The following is a 22686-nucleotide window of genomic DNA, read 5'->3' on the forward strand; positions in this document are numbered from 1 at the left end:
AAACAAAAAAAAAAAAAAAAGAAAAGAAAAAAAACTCATGATCAGGAGGCATTTGCCATTTAGGGCAAACTGAGTTGACTATTAAAGGTCAGTAACCAACACAAGTAGACCCTGGGAAGCTGTAGTGTGTCCGTCCAGCATCTGGAGAGAAAGATGAGAGCTCTGAATAGGCCAAGAGTGCAAGAAGCACCAAAAATTCAAAGACTTCAGGTGACAGTCACAGATGTGTCTAGTCTATGAATCCTGGGTCAGCCATATAGAAGCTGCCAGGCCACCTCTCTGCTGCCCCAATCATCATAGCTGAAACTGGCCAGAGCCTGCTGCTACTGCACCTGAGAAGCAGCCTTGAGCCTCCCCCAAAACTCTTCTCTTTTATTTTATTTTATTTTATTTTATTTTATTTTATTTTATTTTATTTTTGAGATGGAGTCTCACTGTGTTGCCCAGTCTGGAGTGCAGTGGTGCGATTTTGGGCTCACTGCAACCTCTGCCCCCTGGGTTCAAGCGATTCTCCTGCCTCAGCTTCCTGAGCAGCTGGAATTATAGATGCCTGGCACCATGCCTGGTTAATTTTTTTTTTTTTTTTCAGAGATGGGGTTTTGCCATGTTGGCTGGGCTGGTCTTGAACTCCTGACCTCAGGTGATCCACCCGCCTCGGCCTCCCAAAGTGCTGGGATTACAGGCGTGAGCCACCACGCCCGGCCCCAAAACTCTTCTTCTAGGCCTGCAGCACTTTGTGGAACACACAGAACTGCGGAAAGAGTAGGAGAGGAGAAGGCCGTAGCGCAGGTCCTACACCTTGTCCAGTACATGCTCCAATCACCTCCTGGCTCCTCCCCCCGCCCTATCTCCTCCTCATCATTATCACCATCATCATCATTGCCATAGACATACCCACCACACACAGAGTGCCCTTGATGGCCAGGCACCGGGTAATTCTTTCTACACATTTCTTCCAAGCAGCCCTCTTCATGTCCCACACTCTCTACCCTGTCCCCCTCTCCAGGTACATCAAGCCTTCACTCCCCACAAGCCTTCAGTGGCCAAGACTTTCATGAAGTCTTTCTTGACCTTTGGGTATAGTAGGTCTCTAATGGCTTGAAGTAGGGTTCTGGTTTTGGCTTTATCCTGTCAATATTTGCCTTCAGGACTTGGATAGACCCAAGGATGACTTATCGATGTTGTTATCAGATCACTAGATGACAGAATCAGGATCACAAAAGTTTCCCTTTATAGGTGCAACAATGGCCCAGAACCTTCAAAATGAAATCCATTAGGCATGTTATTAAGAGGACTGGGGGCCCACAGGAAAGTCCAAATGTATTGTAGTTACCTAGTTATAGAAGTACGGAATCTTTTATCTTTTTTTTTTTGAGTGTTACCAAGGCTAGAGTGCAGTGGCGTGATCACAGCTCATTGTAGCCTCAACCTTATGGGCTCAAGCGATCCTCCCACCTCAGCCTCCCAAGCAGCTGGGACTACAAGTGTGAGCCACCATGCCCAGCTGATTTTTGTATTTTTTGTAGAGATGGGTTTTTGCCATGTTGCCCAGTCTAGTCTCAAACGCCTAGGCTCAAAGGATCCTCCCATTTGGCCTCCCAAAGTGCTGGGATTACAGGCATGAGCCACCATGCCCAGCCAAGTATGGAGTCTTGAACAAGGAAATGCATATAATCCTGTATTTTTTCCTAGTTAGATAATATCTAGACCATTGACAAGAAATCACCCAGAGGTCAAAAAACAAGGTGACAAAGGACCCAGAAACCAAGACTTCGAATAATGACTGAAGACACTGTGAAAATGTGTTTTGGAGAACAGAGGCCTCTCGGGACGTGCTGCCTGTCTTTGAAGGATGCTTATTGGAAGAGGAGCTAGGCAGTCCAGACAGAAGGCACAGCCAGGACCTCTGGGGAGGGGTTACAGAAAGACATATTTTGACTCATCATGAGGAATAAGTTTCTAATCACGAAACCATCCTCCATCGAAACATGATCTAAAGGAGCAAATGTCTCACCTTCAGTGATGTTTATCCAATGCCGGGTGATCATCTGATAAGGACCTAGTGACAAGAATCTTGCGTTTGCTGGGGGTGGGGGTGTGGTTGATGATAGTCTTCCAAAGTCCCTTTCAATTCCTCTGTGATTCTATATGCTGTATTCCTTCCTGATCAATGTCCCTAGCCAGGGTGGCCAAGGCTGAGGGATTGGAGTATGCTGAGGGATTGGAGGGACAGGAATGTTGAGGACAGGGTAAACGGAAAGATGAGGAGTTCCCAGTAAGCTTGGGACACTGAAAACCTTGGGGCAGCTTCCTCCCAAAGGTTTCAGGACTGGAAGTGCTGAAGAAGTGTGATACCTTGTCCTGAGAGCCTTCCTCCTTGAAAGCAGCTTCTAAAGGCAGTGAATGGAGCAGAGCGAGGAGGAAACCACCCCAATAGCACCAACAGAGGCTGAAAACTCCTCCGGCTGTTTAACCCGAAAAATGATGCATCTGTTGAGGATGCCGTCGGGGCTGTAAGCAAGGTGTGAAACGGGGAAAGAGGGAAGGTGAATATGGAGGAGAGGGTGAAGGAGGGCACTGGAAAGGGTAGGATCCCAGCAAAGGGTGATTTGGCTGGAAGGGAGAGTGATAACAAGGGTGGGGGTGGGGCCAAGAAACAGCCACTGTGCCTGCCACTGTGCAGGTGCCTCTGTGCCTGCAGTCATTGCTTTCACATCAATGTGGACCAAGAGAGGAAATGCCCACTTCTGGAAGAAAAAGCACAAAGATCAAACTTGGAGGGGAAATTGACCAACAGCTACACAAGGGTTTCTTAAAGGAAGAGGCCCTCAGTCAGGGCAGAGTTGAGGGAAAGGACAGGGGTTATGAGAGCCTCCAAGAGCGGCAGCCTGGTAGAGTAGAGAAAACACTAAACATGGAGTCAAAAGACCTGAGTTCAAGTCCCGGCTGTGCCACTGGTTAGCTGTGGGATCCTTGGCAAGTTAGCCTCACAGGCCTCCTACATAAAAATTGGGGGTTAGACTGGATGATCTCTGAAGTCCTCTCTAGCCTAATAATTTATGAGCTGGCTGGACGTGGTGGCTCACGCCTGTAATCCAAGCACTTTGGAGGCCAAGGCGGACGGATCATCTGAGGTTGGGAGTTCAAGACCAGCCTGACCAACACGGCGAAACCTATCTTTTAAAAAATATATATTTAAAAAAAAGAAAAAAAAAATTTATGAGCCAACCAAGTTAATTTATAGATAGAACATCATTATTTTTGAGTCAGAAAATGACTCTGTAACTATGTGCTTTTCTTGGTGATTTCACTTTTTTTTTCTTTTAGAGACAGGGTATGTTGCCCCGGTTGGTATCCAACTCCTGTCCTCAAGCGATCTTCCTGCCTCAGCCTTCCAAAGTTGATTTCATTTTGCCTTCCAGTATTGTTTTACTGTTGTTCCCTTTGAAAACTTCTAACTTATCTTTTCTGAACTTCAGCTGAGAAGGGAAGGGATTTTGCCCCTGCTGGGCAAAAGGATGGTGGCAAGTAGTTTGACCAAGTGCCTTGATTTGCCGGGACTTAGGGGTTTCCCAAGTCAAGGGACTTTCAGTCCTGGGCAGACTGGAATGGTTGATCACCCTAGTGGTGAGAAAGATGAAGGTTTGGAGGTGGCTTGGAGGAGAGGTTGCTGGGAGGGCACTTCTCCTGTTCTCTGTGGATCAGGGGTTTCCCTTAACAGCCTGATGGCTTTGTATGGTGGTTACATTACAATTCCTGAGCCCCTTATTGGGGGTATAGGGAGGAGAAGTGAGGGCAGCCTTTAAACTAGTCATCGGCCCCAGTTGACACAATTGTTGCCGGGAAAGAAGCTGAAATGCTTGACTAGCACTGATGCTGTGGGGGATTTTCCCTATCTTCAAAAAAACAGAAAAGACCCAGTGGAAAAAAAAAAAAAGTGATGAGTTGTGAGGCAGGTTGCAGGCCCTAGCCGCCCCAGGAGACGATGCGCAGCTCATTTGCTTAAATTTGCAGCTGACGGCTGCCACCTCTCTAGAGGCACCTGGTGGGGAGCCTCTCGACATCAGACAGTGACCAGTCTGGTGATTCACGGCCGGCGCAGCCATGAACTACCCACTGATGCTGGAAATGGACCTCGAGAAACTGGAGGGCCTGGTGAGTAGACACAGGTAGCTTCCTGTCTCCCAGGCCCTGCCTGGAATTCTAATATCCTGTGCCAGGGTCCCATGGAGAGGGGACAGCTTGGGAATCCCCTCCCACTGTGGATCTGTGGACTCTAGACAGGTCCGTCAGCTCCTGCCCTTTAAGAGTTTATTTTCCATTCTGTGGAAGAAGCAGACAAGGAGAGCTACTGCCCTTGGTAGACATCCTTTAGAGGAACCTGGAAGCCATGGGTTCAGACCCCGCATCCTCCCTGAGTTGCTATGTGACTGGGAACAGGATACTTCACCTCTCCATTCTTTCTCTCCTATTCTCTTAGGGTTGGAATATGGGACTAGACAGGAAAGTACTTTGGAGGTTTTCTTACCGAAAGGAGGCTGGCATTGCTAATCAGTCCAATCAACGCATAGCTGTTCATCCTCGCCATGTGATTATATAATGAGGAAACTACATTCTGTCTTGGCTGGAAAAGTTAAGAATCTGGTCTTTGCCCTCAAATAGCTTCCACTCTGTCCAGAGAAAAAAATCACTCACTGGAAGCTATTAGACAACAAGTATGTGCTAAACGGAGGAAGTGTGAGACCAGATGGTAGCAAGGATCCCAGCAGGCTGGAGTCAGGGAGCGCTTGAGAAAACCGTTAATCTGAAAAACATCTTAGAACTTGTAGAATCTCTAGAGACAAGATATTCTTGGACGGGTTTCTTGGGTGGGCTAAGAAAATGGTCCCCAGCACCACACTGCCGCCACTCAAGTCTCTCCAGTGAAGCGTAGTGGCGCAATTGACATGGTTGTCACTGGACTTCCAACAGACGTGTGTGTGTGGAGCAGCTCAACCAGAGAAACACAAGGCTCCTTGTGAGCCGTCGGCAGAGGCTGGTTGTAAGGTTTCTTGGAAACTTCTTCATGGTCTTTTCTTCCCCTGGGGAAAGGACTTGTCTCAGAGCTGCATTCTGGGTTAGATCATGAAGGAACCAAACCCTGGCCCCTACCAACTCTCCTGGCCCAAACTTACCCTGAGATGTTGTCTGACTCCCTCCTGCTCCCCCAGCTGGAGTAGAACACCAACCGTGTTCCCAGACTTGCTTGGAGAAGCCTGCCTCTCGCCTGCCCACATCCCAGGGCTGGGAAGTGTAAGACAGGGGGAGAAAGTAAGCAGAAGGGCTAACTACCCAAAGCCTGGCCTCTGGGATCCAAACCACAGGGGGAATCAGAGCTGGACCATTCATCTAATCAGAACCTGATGCATAATTTGTGGGACCCAATGCAAAATGAAAACGTGGGGCCCCTTGTTGAAAAATTGTTAAAAAGATCAAGAAGGCAACAGCAGAGCACTAAACCAAGTGGGGGGTCCTGCTAGGTGCAAGCCCTGTGTGACTGACTGCGCAAGCTGCACACCCATGAAGCTGCCCTGAGCCTAATTGCAGAGTCTGGGCAATACTGCAAATCAGGCTAAAAACCCACAGCCCCAAAGGAGCAATGTGCTCCCACCCTGGCCCCCGGGCACAGTCGCTGGCCTCACCTGATTAGGTTACTGGGTGTCTTCCTCTCCTGCAGCTTCAAACTGACCACGAGCCCTGACCCAGTTGGATATCTTAGTAACCAGCTGGAGACCTGGCTGGTCCTGGCTTCTAAGAAACCTAAGAGTTTCCCCTAACTGCACGCCTTGCCTCACTGAGTGACCTACTAGAGACGGGTGGTGGCAGGGGGCAGGGGCAGCAGGTTACATCCCAAGAAAACCTATATCTGGGGGAAAGAGACCTAGTAACTTGTTTTGTGTCACACCTCAAATGAGTGATCCTCAGCCAGGCATTCAAATGGCTGGATCCCTCACTCAGGTCTAGCCAGGAGCCCAGGAGTTCTAGAACCATCTGAGCTCTAGAGCTATTCAGCTAGCCACCACTGCCTCGTCCCCACTTCATGGACCTCCTGCATACTCTGTCTCGGGGTCATTGTCCTCTCAGAACACAGACCCGCTTCTCCACCCCTACCCACTCACTGAAGGGCCGTGAGCAGCCTTGGCAGACTGTCCCTCAGTGTCACAGCACAAAAACCGTGGGGATAGCAGTACAGGCAAGAGAATCTTGAATGTAGTAGCTTCTCAATAAATATTTATTGATTTGTGATGCAGTAACAGTCTTAGCTCACCATTTCCCTCTGGAGTTAGTGTAGATTCTTCTCTATTCCTTCTGCTTCCTACTCTCCTCCTTGTCCTTGCCCATACCAAGTATTGGTTCACATTCCTTGAACGCTGGGTTTTACATTTTAATGTTGGGTTAAGAACTGGGAGTTTTTGATTATACAAGCTTGCCAGAAAATAAAAAAAAGAAACTGGGAGTGCCTGGCCATAAGCCAGGTTGGTCATTCTGTATTCTATTTGTCCTCTAGAACTCGAAGACCAACTCTAGCTGCTTACAATGTCCACTTCTTCAAGGCAGGGGCCGGGGGTGCTGGAGAAAAGGGGCTGCTAATTCTCATGAATGAATGGTCCAAATAGGAAAAAATCTAAATGGCTAAGAACCAGGAACAAGAAGATTCCAGGTTCTGGGCATTCCAGGGACCCATCCTGCTGGAAAGGCAGATAAAGGCAGATCTAGAGCAGGTCCTGTCTATGGGAACCTTGATCTGAGAGCCTCCGCCCAGTAGAACCAGGGCCTGGGCTGGGACACCCACAGAGCCTGGTCATAAAGTATACCTCCAGCCCCACTCTGCATACCAGCCAGGAGGGGAAGCTGCTATAGCGCAGGGTGAGGCTGGCCCAAGCCCCAGAGCAACTGGCTTCATGCCCCTTCTCCATAGATTATCACCACACACCATGACTTTAGTGTGACCGGAGCGTCACAGGCTACACAGCTCGTCCACATGGACCATCTCATTTCACCATGGAGGTGTGAAGAAGAGGAACCAAAACCAGCTCAGGCTGTTTCTGGGCTTCATCTGGGTAGAAGGGAGGTTCTCCACCCCCCCCCAACTAGGTCAAAAATCCCAGAGGAACCCCAGTGGAGGAGGCCCTCACTGGGGGTGTGGTTGAAGGGGTCAGAGATGAGGGAGAGCCCCAAGGCCATGCTGAGGATGAGTTAGAGTTGAAGTGAATCTGGGTTCAGGCATACAGGCTGCCGAGTCTCTGTCAGGAGTTCTTGCCTTCCCTAGGGATGCACATGGCAGCTGATCCCACTCCTTTGGCTGAACAGCATAAACAGTGGCCATGCTTGTGGACCTGAGAACCAGGACACAAGAATGAGAATTCTTTCAGGAGTGATGGGGCAAAATATTTCCAACCCAGGAGGAGATGGTTTCAAGAGGCTGCCACACACACCTGGGAGGCCTGTCTACCTGTGCCTTGGACTGTGTGACTCTGTACCTAAAGGACAGAGACACTGGGGTACCAGGTGGGGCCCCTTTAACCCTGAAGACTTGCTGCAGAGGTTTGGAGTAGCTTAACCTCTCCCCCTAAAACCACACCCAGCGCAGTACCTGCTTCTAATGGCCAAAACTCGTGGGTAGAGATGGAAGAGGAATCTCGCAGGCTTGTCCCTGACGGCTGTGGGTGGGGAAAGGGAGGTGTGACAAATGGCAAGCCAGTCTTAGATGGTCTTTAGAGGCTGCGGGCCTTCTGTAGAAAGAGGGGGTAAGGGGTACAAACCTACACCTTCACCGCAGCCCAGTCTCCTTCCTCCAGACCCCACACCCCTTAGGCCACTGAAGGCTGGAATGAGTGATGCCCTGGACAGCTCTACTCATAGCTCCTGATTCTCGGCTGGGAATATCCACACAGGCCCATAAAAGGAGATGGAGCTTGTGTGCTCCCCCTGGTCAGAGCAATGACTGGGATCTGTGTGCAGACAACTCCCTCAGCCAGCATGACTCAGGCCTAGGAGTCCTGGGGTTCAGCCTGAGTGAGCCATGCATGCAGGCAGCCCTGCCCCCTCCTCAGGGCTGAGAAGCAAGGTCAGGCTGGGGCATTCATTGGTGGCATGATGGACTAGAAAAGCAAAGGCTCCGGCTACTGAGCTAGATGGAGATCACGCTGAGAAACAGCTCAGCCCCAGGCAGGACAGGACGGACAGAGAATCTGGGAGTGGGAGCGAGGGGCATTTGAAGGCAGAGTCCATCTTCCTTCTTCCCAGGGTAGGAATCTCCTCCCACACACTTGGGCTCAAACGTTCCTCTCCTTCCCAAGGGTCCCATCTCATTGCTGGACGGTTCTGCCTGTTAGGAAGTTCTCCCTCCTTTGACTGAAACACCATCCCCTCAGCTTCTGCCCAGTCCTTCTGGACTGCCCCTGGAAGCTCACAGCATGAGTCCATAGCTGCCCTCATGCCCATGGGTCTTCTTTCCAGTCCTTGACATCAGCCCTCATGGACTCAAGTCTTCCCTGTTCTAGACACTACACCCCTAGCACCTAAAAACTTCCTCCACGGGCAGGGTTTTCCAAGCCCCTCAACGAAGTGGTCACCCTTGTCCAGACCAACCAAACTGGGCTGGTGTCAGCTGTCCACTTACAGGCTTCTGCTCATCTAGATGAAGGTAACAGTGGCCCTTCTGGTGGCCACATCACCTCCATGACTCATCTTAAGCTTATAGGCAACAAACTCCCAAGTCTTTCTCACGAACTGTCATTACCTGGTCTCCCCTAACTTATCCCTGGATGGGTAATGTTTGAAACCTGAGTCCTGGTTTGTATCTTTTTCCCCATGCAATTTCATCTGGTTAGGTTGGGCCTGTGGTTCCAGCTTGTAAAGAACTCCGTGTTGCCTGAGTGTGCCCCCAAAGCTGGGTTGAGAGTGCTGAAGAGGAGGGGACCCAGGATGGATCCCTGAGTCATGCTAGACACCCCTGCTCAATGCACCCGCTGATGTAGAGTCCCCATTAGCAAATATGAGCTGAGCTTCACGCTGGCCAGCGCTGGGCAGTCGGGCAGCCTCATTATTTGGAGAAGTCAGGTGGGGCTTGGAGAACTTAATTATCCAGGGAGGAGCCTGCGCCCTGCAGTGGAGGAAGGAGAAGAATAACGTTATGGATCCCACTGCAGGCCAAGCGCTTTGCATTTCTTTACACCCCCACCTCCCCCTACGCCCCCAATACTAGGACACCCTTACAGCCCCTACTTCTTCCCAGTGCTCACAGCAATTTTCTAACTAGATTCTAGCTCCACTCAGCCTCATTTGGTCATTGTGTTTCTTCCCTTCTTGGGGGCATGAGGCCCATGGGCTATGACCCGGCTGTCATCTGCTGGGTGACTGTCGATGCCACATGCTGGTGTGGCCCATCTTGGCACCTGTGTCTATGCAAGGTGTGTGTTGCTGTCAGAGTGTGTGCATGAGGGCCTTGAGTTTCTGCAGCTTTTCATGTCAAGGAATGGGAACACTGCTCGTGCAAATGGTCTGCCCTGTGCTCCCCGTGGGAGTGGGTCTTGGAGGGCTTCCTTCAGCACCACTTGCCCCACGGTATTCAGGATTCCTGATTCCTCAACTTCCTACGAGGCCAGAGCCAACCTTGCTTTATTGCCTCTCTCCATAGTTTGGGGGAGACTGGGGGAGCTAGAAATCTTGTGTGTGGGAAGTGGCTTTAACATGTGCCACTCCCGAACCCCCAAAAATGTCTGTTTGACACCTCCTGCTGAGATGTGCTGTCGGTTCCCAGCACCCCTCAAACCAGCTTCCTCCCATCTTCCCCTCTCTGAACACTGCCAAACAAATGCCTCTTGGCAAGTAGGAAGAGACAGACCCCTCCCACCCCCCTTTAAACCTGGTTCTCATTGCATTGACTTTTTTTTTTATTTTGATTTTTTGAGATGGAATCTCTCTCTGTCACCCAGGCTGGAGTGCAGTGGCACGATCTCAGGTCACTGCAACCTCCGCCTCCCAGGTTCAAGCGATTCTCCCGCCTCAGCCTCCCAAGTAGCTGGGGTTACAGGCATGCGCCACCATGCCCCGCTAATTTTTGTATTTTTAGTAGAGATGGGATTTCACCAAGTTGGTCAATCTGGTCTTAAACTCCTGACCTCGTGATCGGCCTGCCTTGGCCTCCCAAAGTGCTGGGATTACAGGTGTGAGCCACCACGCCCGGCCTGCATTGACTTTAGATGAGCAATAACCCAGTCGGCCTGGAGGCTTTGGAGGGCAAGAACTTGCATGGAGGGCGAGCCCAGAAACCCAGGGCTTTCTGGGTCAGATAGGCTGGCTGGACCTAAGCCTTCCCCAGGCACAGCCAAGGTAGGTGGAGTCCAGCCTGCTGTCCGCCCCAGGCCCTGCTTCTCTCCTCCCTCTGTCTGAAAGGCTTGGCTCTGCATGAAGACTGCTGAATTCCACTATTAGTCAAGCAGATGTGCTCAATGACAATATTGGAAATAGCTCCCAATAGGGAGAGAGAACACGAGATAGGATCTAGCATCCAGGCTGTCAAGGTTATTGGGGGAAGGCAGAATGCAGAAATTTAGAGTGAGTCCCTGAGAAGGCACCTACCTAAGTCTCAGTTACAAAGGCTCCTGGCCCTCTCTGGGAAACTGCTTTCAGAGCAGGTCAACACACATCTGTCCTACATAAAACACATGGACGCCGGGCGCGGTGGCTCAAGCCTGTAATCCCAGCACTTTGGGAGGCCGAGGCGGGTGGATCACGAGGTCAAGAGATCGAGACCATCCTGGTCAACATGGTGAAACCCCGTCTCTACTAAAACTACAAAAAATTAGCTGGGCATGGTGGCGCGTGCCTGTAGTCCCAGCTACTCAGGAGGCTGAGGCAGGAGAATTGCCTGAACCCAGGAGGCGGAGGTTGCGGTGAGCCGAGATCGTGCCATTGCACTCCAGCCTGGGTAACAAGAGCGAAACTCCGTCTCCAAGAAAAAAAAAAAAAGAAAGTGGTCATCCCAACCCTGAGTGTTGTAATAAATGCACATGCATCATAAGGAGAAGAGAGAATTTCAAGTGGGGAGCCAGGAAGGATGTGGGAAGATGGGATTGAATTCAGCTTTGGAGGAAGGGTAGAGATTAGATAGGCAAACTTGGGTAGAAAGCCTGGCTAGGCTGAAGGAAAAGGCCAAGCAGAGGTTTGGAGACAGGAACGTGTTGGGGTGTTGGGGGACAGGCTTGGGGGGTGGCCTAGAGCCACCCTTCTATACTAATAGAAGACAAAGTTTGAAAGGTCAGAGGAATACACATTTGGGAGGAGCATAAAGGCTCTGTTGGGAGGTTAGACCTCTTCCCACAGGTCCATGGTTTTCAAATGAAAGTAGAACCTTTTTTTCAACAAAAGCTTACGTGTGAAACACCACACAAGTCAAAAGTGGAGAGCTCTAGTTTAAAGGCAAGGAGGGGAGCCTGGAGCCTCAACACCACTCCCCACCCCAGGGGAACCCTGTGGCACACACACAGTCATGGGTACTCTAAAGAAAATCCATGGAGCTGGGCACTGTTGGCACACACCTGCAGTTCCAGCTACCCAGCAGGCTGAGGCAGGAGGATCACTTGAGCCCAAGAGATCGAGGCTGTAGTGTGCTGTGACCACACCTATTAATAGCTACCGCTCTCCAGCCTGGGCAACATAGCAAGACACTGTCGATCCAGAAACAAAAGCAAAGGTGTGTGTTTGGGGGAGAAAAACACACCTTTACTTTTGTTTGTGATATTCTGCAATTAGTTCTAAAATTTACTTTATTTTTTAAAATTGTTTTGTAGAGATGGGGTCTTGCTATGTTGCCCAGGTTGGTCTTGAACTCCTGGCCTCAAGCAATCTCCTCACCTAAGCCTCCCAAAGTGCTAGAATTACAGACATGACTGCTGTGCCCAGCAGTTCTGAAATTTAGCAATGTGTGAATGGCACTAAGTTTAGCTTACTCCAATCTTTTTTTTTTGAGACTGGCTCTTGCTCTGTTGCCCAGGCTAGGGCATAATGGCATGATCATAGTTCACTACAGCCTCAAATTCCTTGGCTCCTGAAAGGGGGGCAGCATTAAGCCAGCCAGAGCCTGGGGGACAGAGTACCCCCTCCCATCCTCTGCTTCCCTGGGGCTCATCATTTATAGAATTGCCTTTTTGAACCCACATAGGTTGATTGTAATTGGTTTTGAATTGCCTGGGGAGGGGCTTGGGTAAGGAGGGTGGGAAGAACAGAGCTGGGAAGTGAGGAGGAACAGGTGCAGGGGACAGCTGTGAGTGAAAGGTGTGAAAACAGGCACATGTCTTCCTTTGTGGTTAGCTGGGTAAACAACCTGCGTGCTGGGGTGTTGGGGGGGCATGATGGGGAGAGGAGGAGCAGGATGGGGAGGAGGGAACTTCCGGAGACATCATGGGCACACCCCCAAACTTGGAGCAGGCTCTGTCCTTCTCTCCTGCCGGTCTCTCCGTGTCTCAGGGAGACAGTCAGGAACAGGGAGACAGCCAGGAACAGGGAGACAGTCAGGAACAGGGAGACCCATGAAGAGGGAGCCCACACCTGCCTGCCCCCCAGACCCCAGCACGATGCTAAGTTGCTAAGAACTGGAACAGACGGCTCCTTGTACCAACCAGGTTCATTCCCCAAATTGAAGTCCTGCGACTCCAGCCCCCAAGGCCACAGGCTTCCGTAAAAGAGAACCCAAAAACACAAGCTGACTTATGGGGCAAGCCCTTCAGCATTTACAAAGCACAGCCACTCCACATTCCCCACTTCATCTGTACTACGATTCTAAAGAATGCTTCCCTTTGATAGGCAAAAAATTGAAGCTGGAGAAGACAAAGTGATTTTTTCAGAATTGAAATTTGAAAGCTGAGGCTGGGCGGGTGGCTTACGCCTGTAATCCCAGTACTTTGGGAGGCTGAGGTGGGCGGATCTCAGAAGTTTGAGACCAGCCTGACCAACACGGAGAAACCCCGTCTCTACTAAAAATAAAAAATTAGCTGCATGCATGTAAAAATAAAAAATGGTGGTGCATGCATGTAATCCCATCTACTTGGGAGGCTGAGGCAGAAGAATTGCTTGAACCCGGGAGGTGGAGGTTGTAGTGAGCCAAGATCATGCCATTGCACTCCAGCCTGGGCAACAAGAGTGAAACTTGGTCTCCAAAAACAAAAAGAAATTTGAAACTTGACATTTGGTCAGCAGGCCCTATGTAGGAAAACCTCCAAGAGAGCTAGGGTTTCTCTCAGAGAGGAAAGACAGGTCCTCAGCTCCTCACCCTCCTGTCTCCTTGCCCTTGCAGTTGTGGGAATTGGACAAATTTAACAACTATAACGACACCTCCCCGGTGGAAAATCACCTCTGCCCCATCGAGGAGGGGCCCCTCATGACCTCCTTCAAGGCCGTGTTCGTGCCTGTGGCCTACAGCCTCATCTTCCTCCTGGGCATGATTGGCAACGTCCTGGTGCTGGTGATCCTGGAGCGGCACCGGCAGACACGCAGCTCCACCGAGACCTTCCTGTTCCACCTGGCTGTGGCCGACCTCCTGCTGGTCTTCATCTTGCCCTTTGCTGTGGCTGAGGGCTCTGTGGGCTGGGTCCTGGGGACCTTCCTCTGCAAAACTGTGATTGCCCTGCACAAGATCAACTTCTACTGCAGCAGCCTGCTCTTGGCCTGCATCGCCGTGGACCGCTACCTGGCCATTGTCCACGCTGTCCACGCCTACCGCCACCGCCGCCTCCTCTCCATCCACATCACCTGTGCCACCATCTGGCTGACAGCCTTCCTCCTTGCTTTCCCAGAGATCCTCTTCGCCAAAGTCAGCCAGCCCTATCACAACAACTCCCTGCCACACTGCACCTTCTCCCAAGAGAACCAAGCAGAAACGCATGCCTGGTTCACCTCCCGCTTCCTCTACCACGTGGCAGGATTCTTACTGCCGATGCTGGTGATGGGCTGGTGCTACGTGGGGGTGGTGCACAGGTTGCGCCAGGCCCAGCGGCGCCCTCAGCGGCAGAAGGCAGTCAGGGTGGCCATCCTGGTGACGAGCATCTTCTTCCTCTGCTGGTCACCCTACCATATTGTCATCTTCCTGGACACCCTGGCGAGGCTGAAGGCCGTGGACAACAGCTGCGAGCTGAACGGCTCTCTCCCTGCGGCCATCACCATGTGCGAGTTCCTGGGCCTGGCCCACTGCTGCCTCAACCCCATGCTCTACACTTTCGCTGGCGTGAAGTTCCGCAGTGACCTGTCACGGCTCCTAACCAAGCTGGGCTGTACCGGCCCTGCCTCCCTGTGCCAGCTCTTCCCTAGCTGGCGTAGGAGCAGTCTCTCTGAGTCAGAGAATGCCACCTCCCTCACCACTTTCTAGGTCCCAGTGTCCCCCTTTATTGCTGCTTTTCCTTGGGGCATGCAGTGATGCTGGATGCTCCTTCCAGCAGGAGCTGGGATCCTAAGAGCTCACTGTGGCTCACCTAGGAGTGTCCTCAGCTGGGGTAACTAGAGGAACCAACCCCCATTTCTAGGACATCCCTGCCAGCTCTTCTGCCAGCCCTGGGGCTAGGCTGGAGCCCAGGGAGCAGAAAGCAGCCCAAAGGCACAGTGAAGGCTGTCTCTACCCATCTGTGCCCCCTCGGGCTGAGAGAACCTCACACACCTTCTCCCATCCTAATCATCCAAAGCTCAAGAAACAACTTCTACTTCTGCCCTTGCCAAGGAACAGCGCTGGTCCCTCCCAGAACACACTCCATCGGCTTAGGGGCTGCTGACCTCCACTGCTTCCCCTCTCTCCTCCTACCCACCTGCCAAACAAAGCCAGGAGAAGCTGAGCACCAGGGGATGAGTGGAGGTTCAAACTGAGGACAGGCCAGCTGGCAGCAGAGTGTGGCCTTCAGACATTTCAGTCCCTAAAAACACACATAACGCAGACATTCTGCCAGGCCCCCAAGCCTGAAGCCATCTTGACCAAGCAGGAAGCTCAGACTGGTTGCATTCAGGTAGCTGCCCCCGGCTCTGACAGAAACAGCACTGGGTCCACCCTGGGTCACTGGGTCCTGGATGGTCTGCAGGCAGAGCTGACTCTAGGTGCCCTTGGAGGCCAGCGGTGACCTGAGGAAGCTCAAAGGCCGAGCAGCAAGAGATAAGCCCAACAGAGGGAAGAAACGAGCCTTCTTCCCCAACCCCAAGAAGGGACATGGATCAATCAAATCCGGCGGTCCCCTCCACCAGGGGACACAGAGTGGGGTGGAGAGCTCCTGTGGTGGCCGGGTCCAGGGATGGGGGATTGTGGGCACTGATGGTGAAGGAGGCTGCCTTGTCCCCTCCCCACTCCCTTCTCACAAGCTACAGGCCCGAGGAACTCAGAGTGTGAATGGAGAAAGGCTGCCTGGAAGGGGCCTGTGGGAGTCATCTCAGCCAGCCCCTCTGTGGCATCACCCTAGGCAGGGAAGTATAACAGACTGGGGCAGGGAAGTCCCCAGGCCCCAGGAAGCCGGGCCCTGCCCCGGTGAGGATGTCACTCAGATGGAACCGCAGGAAGCTGCTCTGTGCTTGTTTGCTCACCTGGGGTGTGGGAGGCCTGACTAACCGGTAGTTCTGGGTGCTCCCTCCTGCCTCCCCAGCCTCGGATCGGGTGGAGTCAGGGATCCCTGAACTTGTCCCACTCAAGCCCAGCAGCCAAGCTCCTTGGGAGGCCCCACTGGGGAAATCAAACCTGGCCCGGGGAGAGTGTCTTCACCGCAGAACAAGGAGGAAGCCCCGGGACGCCCCTTTTTTTCAGAGTATCTCCTAGCAAGCTGAGCAATCAATGGAGGAGTCTGAAGCAGAGGCAAAGAGGCAAGAGGCTGGATTTTGAATTTTCTTTTTAATAAAAAGGCACCTATAAAACAGGTCAATACAGTACAGGCAGCACAGAGACCCCCGGAACAAGCCTAAAAATTGTTTCAAAATAAAAACCAAGAAGATGTCTTCACATATTGTATTTATATATTTATATTTATATATATATTTATATAATGGTACAAAATGGCTGGGGGTATGGCCATGGATGGAGGGAAGTAGGCTGGCCTGTGGCGCGGGTAGGAGAAGAGGGGACGGAGAGGGCACTGGGCCTGCTGCAATCTCACCCCTCTCTCCTCAGGGCAGGAAACACAGAGTCAGACAGTTTGGGGGGTCTTGGGCCAGGGGTGGAGGGCTCAAGGGCACAGGGCCCAGGCTGAGGCAGGGCGGGCAAAAAGCGCCTGGCAGGATGAAGGGCAGGTGCCCCCCCAAACACAGAGGCCATAGCCCCTGGGAGGTGGCTGGGGGGAGTCAGGGGCCTGTTGTCAGCCCCAGAGGAAGCGCTGGACCTGGCCGATGGTGGACCCAGAGGACAGCACCAGGCTGGGAGGAGTGGGGCGAGTTCCCTTTGTATTACAGCTGCCAGTGCGAGACCAGGCCGTCCAGGCCAGGAAGGCTAGGGATGGGTCCTGGTAGAAGACACCCTGTCTAGAATGGCCCCTTGGCCCTGGAGGTGGGGTGCAAAAGGCCTCAGCCAGGGAACTGCCCAGCGTCCTCCTGAGACAGGAAAGGAAGTGAGAAAAGAAGTTTTTTACTCCTGGGGCCAAAGTAGGGGACAAACACCCAGTCGTATATGGCTTCAGCTCTGACCAGAGGCAGATAGGGGACTCTTCTGGGGAAGAGCAGGGAGCCAAGGGGGAGGCAGTGGCTGTGCCTGGGTGGGCACAGACAGGTCTGGTACATGGCCCTGAGCCCTGGGCAGAGGGACAACCTCGCCGGTGAGTGGGCAGGCAGAGAGGAGGTGGTGGGATGCTGTTCTCCCGATTCCATCCTCGGGGGTGGAGGCTGGAGGGGAGGTGGACTGACTCGGACTAACGGTTGCCCCTTCTTTGATAAGAAGTAGGTGGCAGCCTCTGGAAGTGTCAGGGCCCTGGAGGTTACTGGTCCAGGGCTACTGCAGCCACAGGCCCCAGTGGCACCATGCCACCCTTCCATGGCTCCGCTCACGGGGGCCACATAGCCACCGCCTCTTCCTCCTTTCCTTCATCCCAGACTGGGACAAAAGACTTCAAGTTCTGGCTAAGATGTAGCAGCAGAGGACACCCAGGCATCCAAAGTGGGAAGCCAGGGCCCCGTGTCACCGGTGTGGGCAAACAGCATGTACGTGCACATGTTCTCCCTGAATCTCTCAGCAGCAGACAGGCTGCCGCCCTGGGGGTCTCAGCCCTGCTAGGGCTCACCAGGTGGAAGCCTAGGTGGTCTGACCTCAGTTTAGGAGTGGGGCATTTACATCATTTTATCATTTGGGGAGGGGACAGGAATGGTATCCCTTAAGGACTCAGACACTGCAAACAGTGGGTGGCCGTGTAGGGTTGCATGTCCCTGGGTCCAGGGGAATGGAAGGAGTAGTAACTTGAAGAAGGGGGAAAGGTTTCTTTTATCCTTTTTTTTTTGTGTGACTTCTATCAAAACACAGAAATACAGCACACGCACAAACCGGCACAAAAGCGCAGCGCTCTATTTACAGCTCCAGCTGGCACCTGCCCACCTGGCCAGCCGCCTGCAGGGAGGGGTGGGAGAGGGGTCAGCCACATCAGCAGGAAAAGGATACGATGCAGGTAAAGACAGAAGGAAAACCGGCTGGTACAGAGAAACCGAGAGGGAGGTGGAGCTCCAGCAATGCAGACACGAGGAGACAGGAGCAGAAGGGGCTGTGGAAGACCTGACCTCTCCTTCCTCTATCCCCCCAGATCCCATCCAGGACTCCAAAAACACAGCTGAAGGGGGGATGGTGGGTGCAGGGAAAGAGGTAAAATAGAGAGGGTCCATAGGAACTGGGAGGAGTAGGGGAGGGGCAGTCCTGGTGGCCACAATGGAACCAACCCCAATCCAAAATCCCCCACCCCACTCTGCCACTTCCCCCTAAGCTGCCAGCACATCTGGTTTCCACAAATGCCACTCCCCACACAAGCCCCCTTCCACCCCCTCCACCCCACCCCGAGACCCAGGCCATCCCAACATTGAGGGGAAGAACTTTGTTAAGGTTATCGTATTTGCAACATTGCCCCGGCTCCAGCCCCGGTAGCGACTTCTAGAAGGGCAGGTTGGCCATGCCACCTGGCGCCGGGAGGTAGCCCATCTGGCTGTCCAGGGACACACTGCGCTGCCGAAGGGGGTGGGACACCATGAGGTTCTGCTGGGGCGGGGGGCCCATGAGGGAGCCCTGCGGGGACAGCATGTGGGGAGGCTGGCTGTAGACCTCGCCCCCCACGCCCCGCTGTTTCATCAGCATGAAATTCTGCTGGGTCATGAGGCCTTGTGGAGGGGACATGACTCCCTGGTGCAGGCCATGGGGCACAATGCCTTGCTGTGGGGGCACGCCTGTCCTGCCCAGCAAGGACATCTGTCCGGGGTGGCACATGGACATGTTGAGCCCCCGCTGGACACCCTGCTGGCCTGGGAGGTTGGGGGGCCGAGAGGGAGTCTGCTCCGCCATCATGTTCTGCAGGTTCATGAGATGCAGATTCGGGGGCTGAGCCTTGGGGGGCTGGTTCTCGCTCTTGGGGAAGTACTGGAGGGTGCTGCTTGGCTTCTCAGAGGGGATGATCCTCGACAAGTCGAACTCGGGGATCCCCGTTGGGGTGGGCCGGATCACCTCGCTCAGCTCGGGGTCGTTCAGCACTGATGCCACCCCAGGGAGCACGCCCGGTGGGTATGCGTCGCCCATGCGCCCAGCCATGCCTTTGCCCATCAGGTGCTGCTGGGGGGGCATGGGGCCTGGCGGCTGGTTGGGCAGGTCCTCGGGGGGCAGGGGCATGCCTGACGGATAGTGCTGTTGCAGGCCAGGCCCCCCGCCCCCACCCCCAGTGGGGGCCATGGCACCATGGGGCTGCTGCAGCCGAGGGGGGAAGGGCATCATCTGGGAGGAGCTGGGCACTGGGCCGCAGGGGGCATTCAGGGAGTCGGGGCCCCCTGGAGCCATCATCATGGAGTTTTGAGGGGGCCCTCCTGTCCCTTGTGCATTGGGGTGCAATGGAATGTTGGAGCCCAGAGGAGTAGGGGAGGGCAGCATGGCAGGCGGGGGCTCATGGGACAGGGGCTGCTGGCCTGGCAGGTTCATGCCCATGGGGCTCTGGGCAGCGGCTGAGTTCAGGTGCATCTGGCTGGGCTGGCTGTTGCTGATCCCTGTAGGGAATAAAGGAGAGGGTCAGGCATGGTGCACCCAGCTGGGGGAGGATGCAGGGCTCAGGCCTTCCTGAGTCTGCAGCCAGGTGGTGCCAGGGCTTGGAGCTTTCCCACTGGCTTCCGCTGGCTGGGAAGGAAGGGACTAGAGGCATTGAAGCTAGAAGCCAAGAGACTAAGTTCTGGCCCAGTCCTCCACAGACATGCCACCAAGTGTTGGAAAGACCATTTGAGTGCTCTGGGCTGGGTTTCACTAATGACTCCAGTGAGTGGGAACGGGAGCGCATCCAGGAGCCTCCACCCCCACACCCAGGGCCTTCAGAAGCTCAGAGAAGCCAGCACAACCACAGCTGTACTCCCCGCTCCCAGTGCCCACACCAGCTGGCCTCCCCGGGGTCCCAGCCTGTCCTCGCACCTGGCCCGGAGCCCTGCGGTGGTGGGGGGGGTGGTAGAAGGGGCCGGTCAGGCAGCAGCTCGTCGTCTGAGGTGGCGATGGTCTTGATGGCATTGTGGTAGAGTGGGGTGGAGCTGGGCATGGCGTACTTGGACATCTGGGTCATCATCAGTGACAGGGGGTTCTGGGAAGGCGTGGGGTCTGGGGAGGAAGTGAATGGTAGGCTGGGGTTCATGAGGCCGCTGGGAGGGTTGGCGGGAGGTGCAGAGGAGCTGCTCCGGGGGCCGCTAGGCGGGAGGGCACCTACAGAAACGGGGAGACAAAGAGAGCAGGGGGTGACTGGGGAGGGGAAGATGAATTTGGCTGTGGGTATTGGGGGGTTTAGGAAGAGGTCAGCTCCCCATATTACCTGATCCTTCAGACACACCCACAGGCCCCCACTATCTCCAGAGCCCACCAGTCTTCAAGCAATCTCTGCTGCCTTAGGGCCCCAGGCAAGGGGAAGATCCTGGGCCCCAAATACGATCCCTCGAAATGCCTGGGAGACTCATGAGGTGTCCCCTGAGAAAGCCCAACACAGCTGCCACCATCTGCCCCGCAAGCAGAGCCATCCACCTCTGGGCCCCTAGTACAGAGGCCTTGACTCACTGCCCAGCCCCAGCAGGGACACACCCGTCTCAGAGGCTCCCAGTATCAGCACTCAGCGCCTTCCTGTGCAACGGACTCACCCTGTTCCATGTTGCTCAGGGTGGTGGAAGAGTTCATGGTGAGAGGCGGCTGCTTGTTCTGGGAGACCCCAGGGCTGGGCATGGCCGTCTTGGGTGAGGCAACCCAGCCTGGAGAAGGCACCGCCATGGAGGGAGACTTGAGCCTGCTGGGCGAGCCAGTGGGCGAACGGACACTGAGGGAGGAGCTGAGGACCTGGGGCGACTTGAGAGGTCCTGGCGGGTTGGCGGAAGGCAAGGGCACCATCTGTGAGGGAGTCTGGGGTGACTTGAGGTTGGCAGAGGGCGAGGTGACCAGGGGTGAGTGCACCTGGCTAAGAGTAGGCGACTTCAAGTGCCCCATGCCGGGTGAGCCCATCTGATTAATACTGATGGTGAGGTCCGAAGGCCGCCTGCCTAGCCCCCGATTTGGGGCTGAATGCACGGTCGCGGGAGGATTGGATGCAGGGGGCAGAGGCATGTGGCTGAGCCGGGTGGTGCCCACGTTGCTCATGGGCATTGAGCTCTGGTCAGGGCTGAACATGTCTTGGGTATTGCCCATGTCCTGGGACATGGCTTGGTAGGGTCCCTGGCCCCCAGAGAATCCCTGCTGGCCCTGGTTGGGAAACTGTGAAGGCATCAGCATCTTCTGCGGGCCGCCCATCACGCCACTGCTGTTCTGGGCCCGAACCCGGGCCATCTCCTCAGGACTGAGGCCCTGGGGTCCCATCATGTCCCCAGGGCCCCGCATCTTCTGCGACATCAGCATCTGCTGCTGAGGGGTCATCTGCACGTTCAGGTTCATGTTCATGTTCATGTTCACATTCATGTTCATGTTGAGGTTGCCTGGCCCCATGGGCGGGTCCACCTCCCTCAGCCCAGACTGTCCCATGGGAGGGCTTAGGAGGCCCCGGCTTCCACCAAACTCCATGCCCATGGGAGTGCCCGCCAGGCCCTCACCACCAGCCATCTGCCCGGGGAACATGGTTGGATCCATCTGCCGGTGCGCCTGCATCATCCGCTCCATCTCCATGCTCTGTCCCATGCCACTGCCGGCCATGCCCAGAGGGCGCTGCATGCCCATCGACCGCTTCTCCAGCAGCTGGTGCCGCAGCAGCTCCTCACGAACCCGGGGGGTCATGAATCGCTCTGCCTCACCCTGCCCACCTGGGTAAGGCATGGTGTTCTGGGCAAAATTGCTGGGTCCCCCCATAGGGGGCAAGTCTTCAGTCCAGCCCAAGCCTGGTCTCACGGGCCTCTGCATGGCATTCATGGGCACCTCCATGGGCATACTCTGCATGCCCCCAAACCCAGGCACCCGTTGTATCTGGTTGCCTGGGAAACGGGGGCCGGGAAAGGGAGGTCCGCCCCGGAGCTGCATGGGATCTTGAACATCTATGGGCCCCCGCAGCTGCGCACCCATTCCAGGAGGCCACTGATCCCCAGGCTTGCTGTGGTAAGGAGGCGGGGGCCCCCTCACCATCATGCCCCCCATGCCCATCATGTCCTGCAGAGGGCGGCCCCCATGCAGCCCAATCTGTTCCTCTTTCCGCCGTTTCTCCTCGTAGTACTCCTCCTGCAGCTTGCGCCAGGCCACCTGCTCGGGCGTGAGGCTGTCCTGGCCCAGCCTCTGTATCATCATGTTCATCTGCTGCCCCATGTCCCCACCCGGGGGGTGCCCAGGCACTTCGTGCTCCAGCGGGGGGCCCCCCAGGCTCTGTGTCTGCGAAATCATGGACTGCAAGGGCTCCTCATACTTCTTCAGCCCGCTAGGAGGGGCGGTGGGTGGCTGCTGAGGGGGAGGGGGGCCTTGTGCTGGCGGGCCCCCCTCACTCGCTCCTCCCGGGGGGCCCTTGAGGAAGGGCTCAGTCTCTCCGCTGCGGAGCAGCAGTCGCTCAATGTCTCGCAGCGTCTGGAGGGACCGCTCCCGATGCTCCAGTTGCTCTTTGGACAGACCCTCTGAGCCCACCAGGCTGCGCTGTCCATTTCCAGTGGGGGCTGCCTCCCCCAGCAGGGCAGGGCCGGGGGCACTGCTGGGGTCTCCTCCAGGAGGCAGAGGGTTGTTGCTTGTGGTAGCCGTTGGGGTGTTAGGGTGGGTGCCCCCTGTCCCACCACCTGTGCTGGCAGCTCCCACCGAATTGGGGGCCAGGTCCTGACTGCTGTCCTCAGGGGGCCCCTCTGGGGGCAGAGCAGGTGGGGCACTGCCAGGGGCCGGGGGTGGCGGCGGCGGCAGTGGAGGTGGCTGGGACTGCGGGGTGCCCGCTGACGGTGTGCTCAGGGGTAGCGGTTCTGGGGTGGGGGGCACTTTAGGGGCCTGCAGAAGGACAAAGAGAGCATGAGACAGGTAAGAGGACATTTCGCCCAGTCCCGCTGCTC

General features: G+C 54.8%; 2 protein-coding genes across 7 annotated transcripts in view; one reads left to right on the forward strand and one right to left on the reverse strand.

The window, feature by feature from the left end:
- Positions 1–3294: 3294 nt before the first annotated feature.
- CXCR5 (C-X-C motif chemokine receptor 5) lies at positions 3295–16012 on the forward strand. The gene is made up of 2 exons (XM_017523469.2): positions 3295–4155; positions 13337–16012. Exons 1-2 carry the CDS (start codon positions 4105–4107, stop codon positions 14402–14404), a joined length of 1119 nt encoding a protein of 372 aa, XP_017378958.1. The 5' UTR covers positions 3295–4104; the 3' UTR covers positions 14405–16012.
- BCL9L (BCL9 like) overlaps positions 15877–22686 on the reverse strand; it is a 31152-nt gene continuing 24342 nt past the window's right edge. For 5 of the 6 annotated variants that reach the window (XM_037736722.1, XM_017523465.2, XM_037736721.1 and 2 more), the window contains 3 exons: positions 20335–22624; positions 19628–19909; positions 15877–19215 (listed from right to left, as the gene is read on the reverse strand). In XM_037736722.1, the coding sequence (XP_037592650.1) occupies positions 18122–19215; positions 19628–19909; positions 20335–22624 (3666 nt within the window). In that variant the 3' untranslated portion in view covers positions 15877–18121. The remainder of the gene's footprint in view (positions 19216–19627; positions 19910–20334; positions 22625–22686) is intronic. The other variant, XM_037736723.1, reaches the window with a different exon arrangement.

This window comes from Cebus imitator, unplaced genomic scaffold, assembly GCF_001604975.1.
Source record: "Cebus imitator isolate Cc_AM_T3 unplaced genomic scaffold, Cebus_imitator-1.0 Scaffold28, whole genome shotgun sequence".
Taxonomy (NCBI): Eukaryota; Metazoa; Chordata; class Mammalia; order Primates; family Cebidae; genus Cebus; species Cebus imitator.

What these genes read in the sequence shown, in the direction of transcription:
- CXCR5 (XM_017523469.2), top strand. Translation starts at nt 4,105, where the DNA reads ATGAACTACCCACTGATGCTGGAAATGGACCTCGAGAAACTGGAGGGC. An exon ending in TCGAGAAACTGGAGGGCCTG is followed by an intron (nt 4,156 to 13,336) that starts GTGAGTAGACAC and finishes TTGCCCTTGCAG; the next exon opens with TTGTGGGAATTGGACAAATT.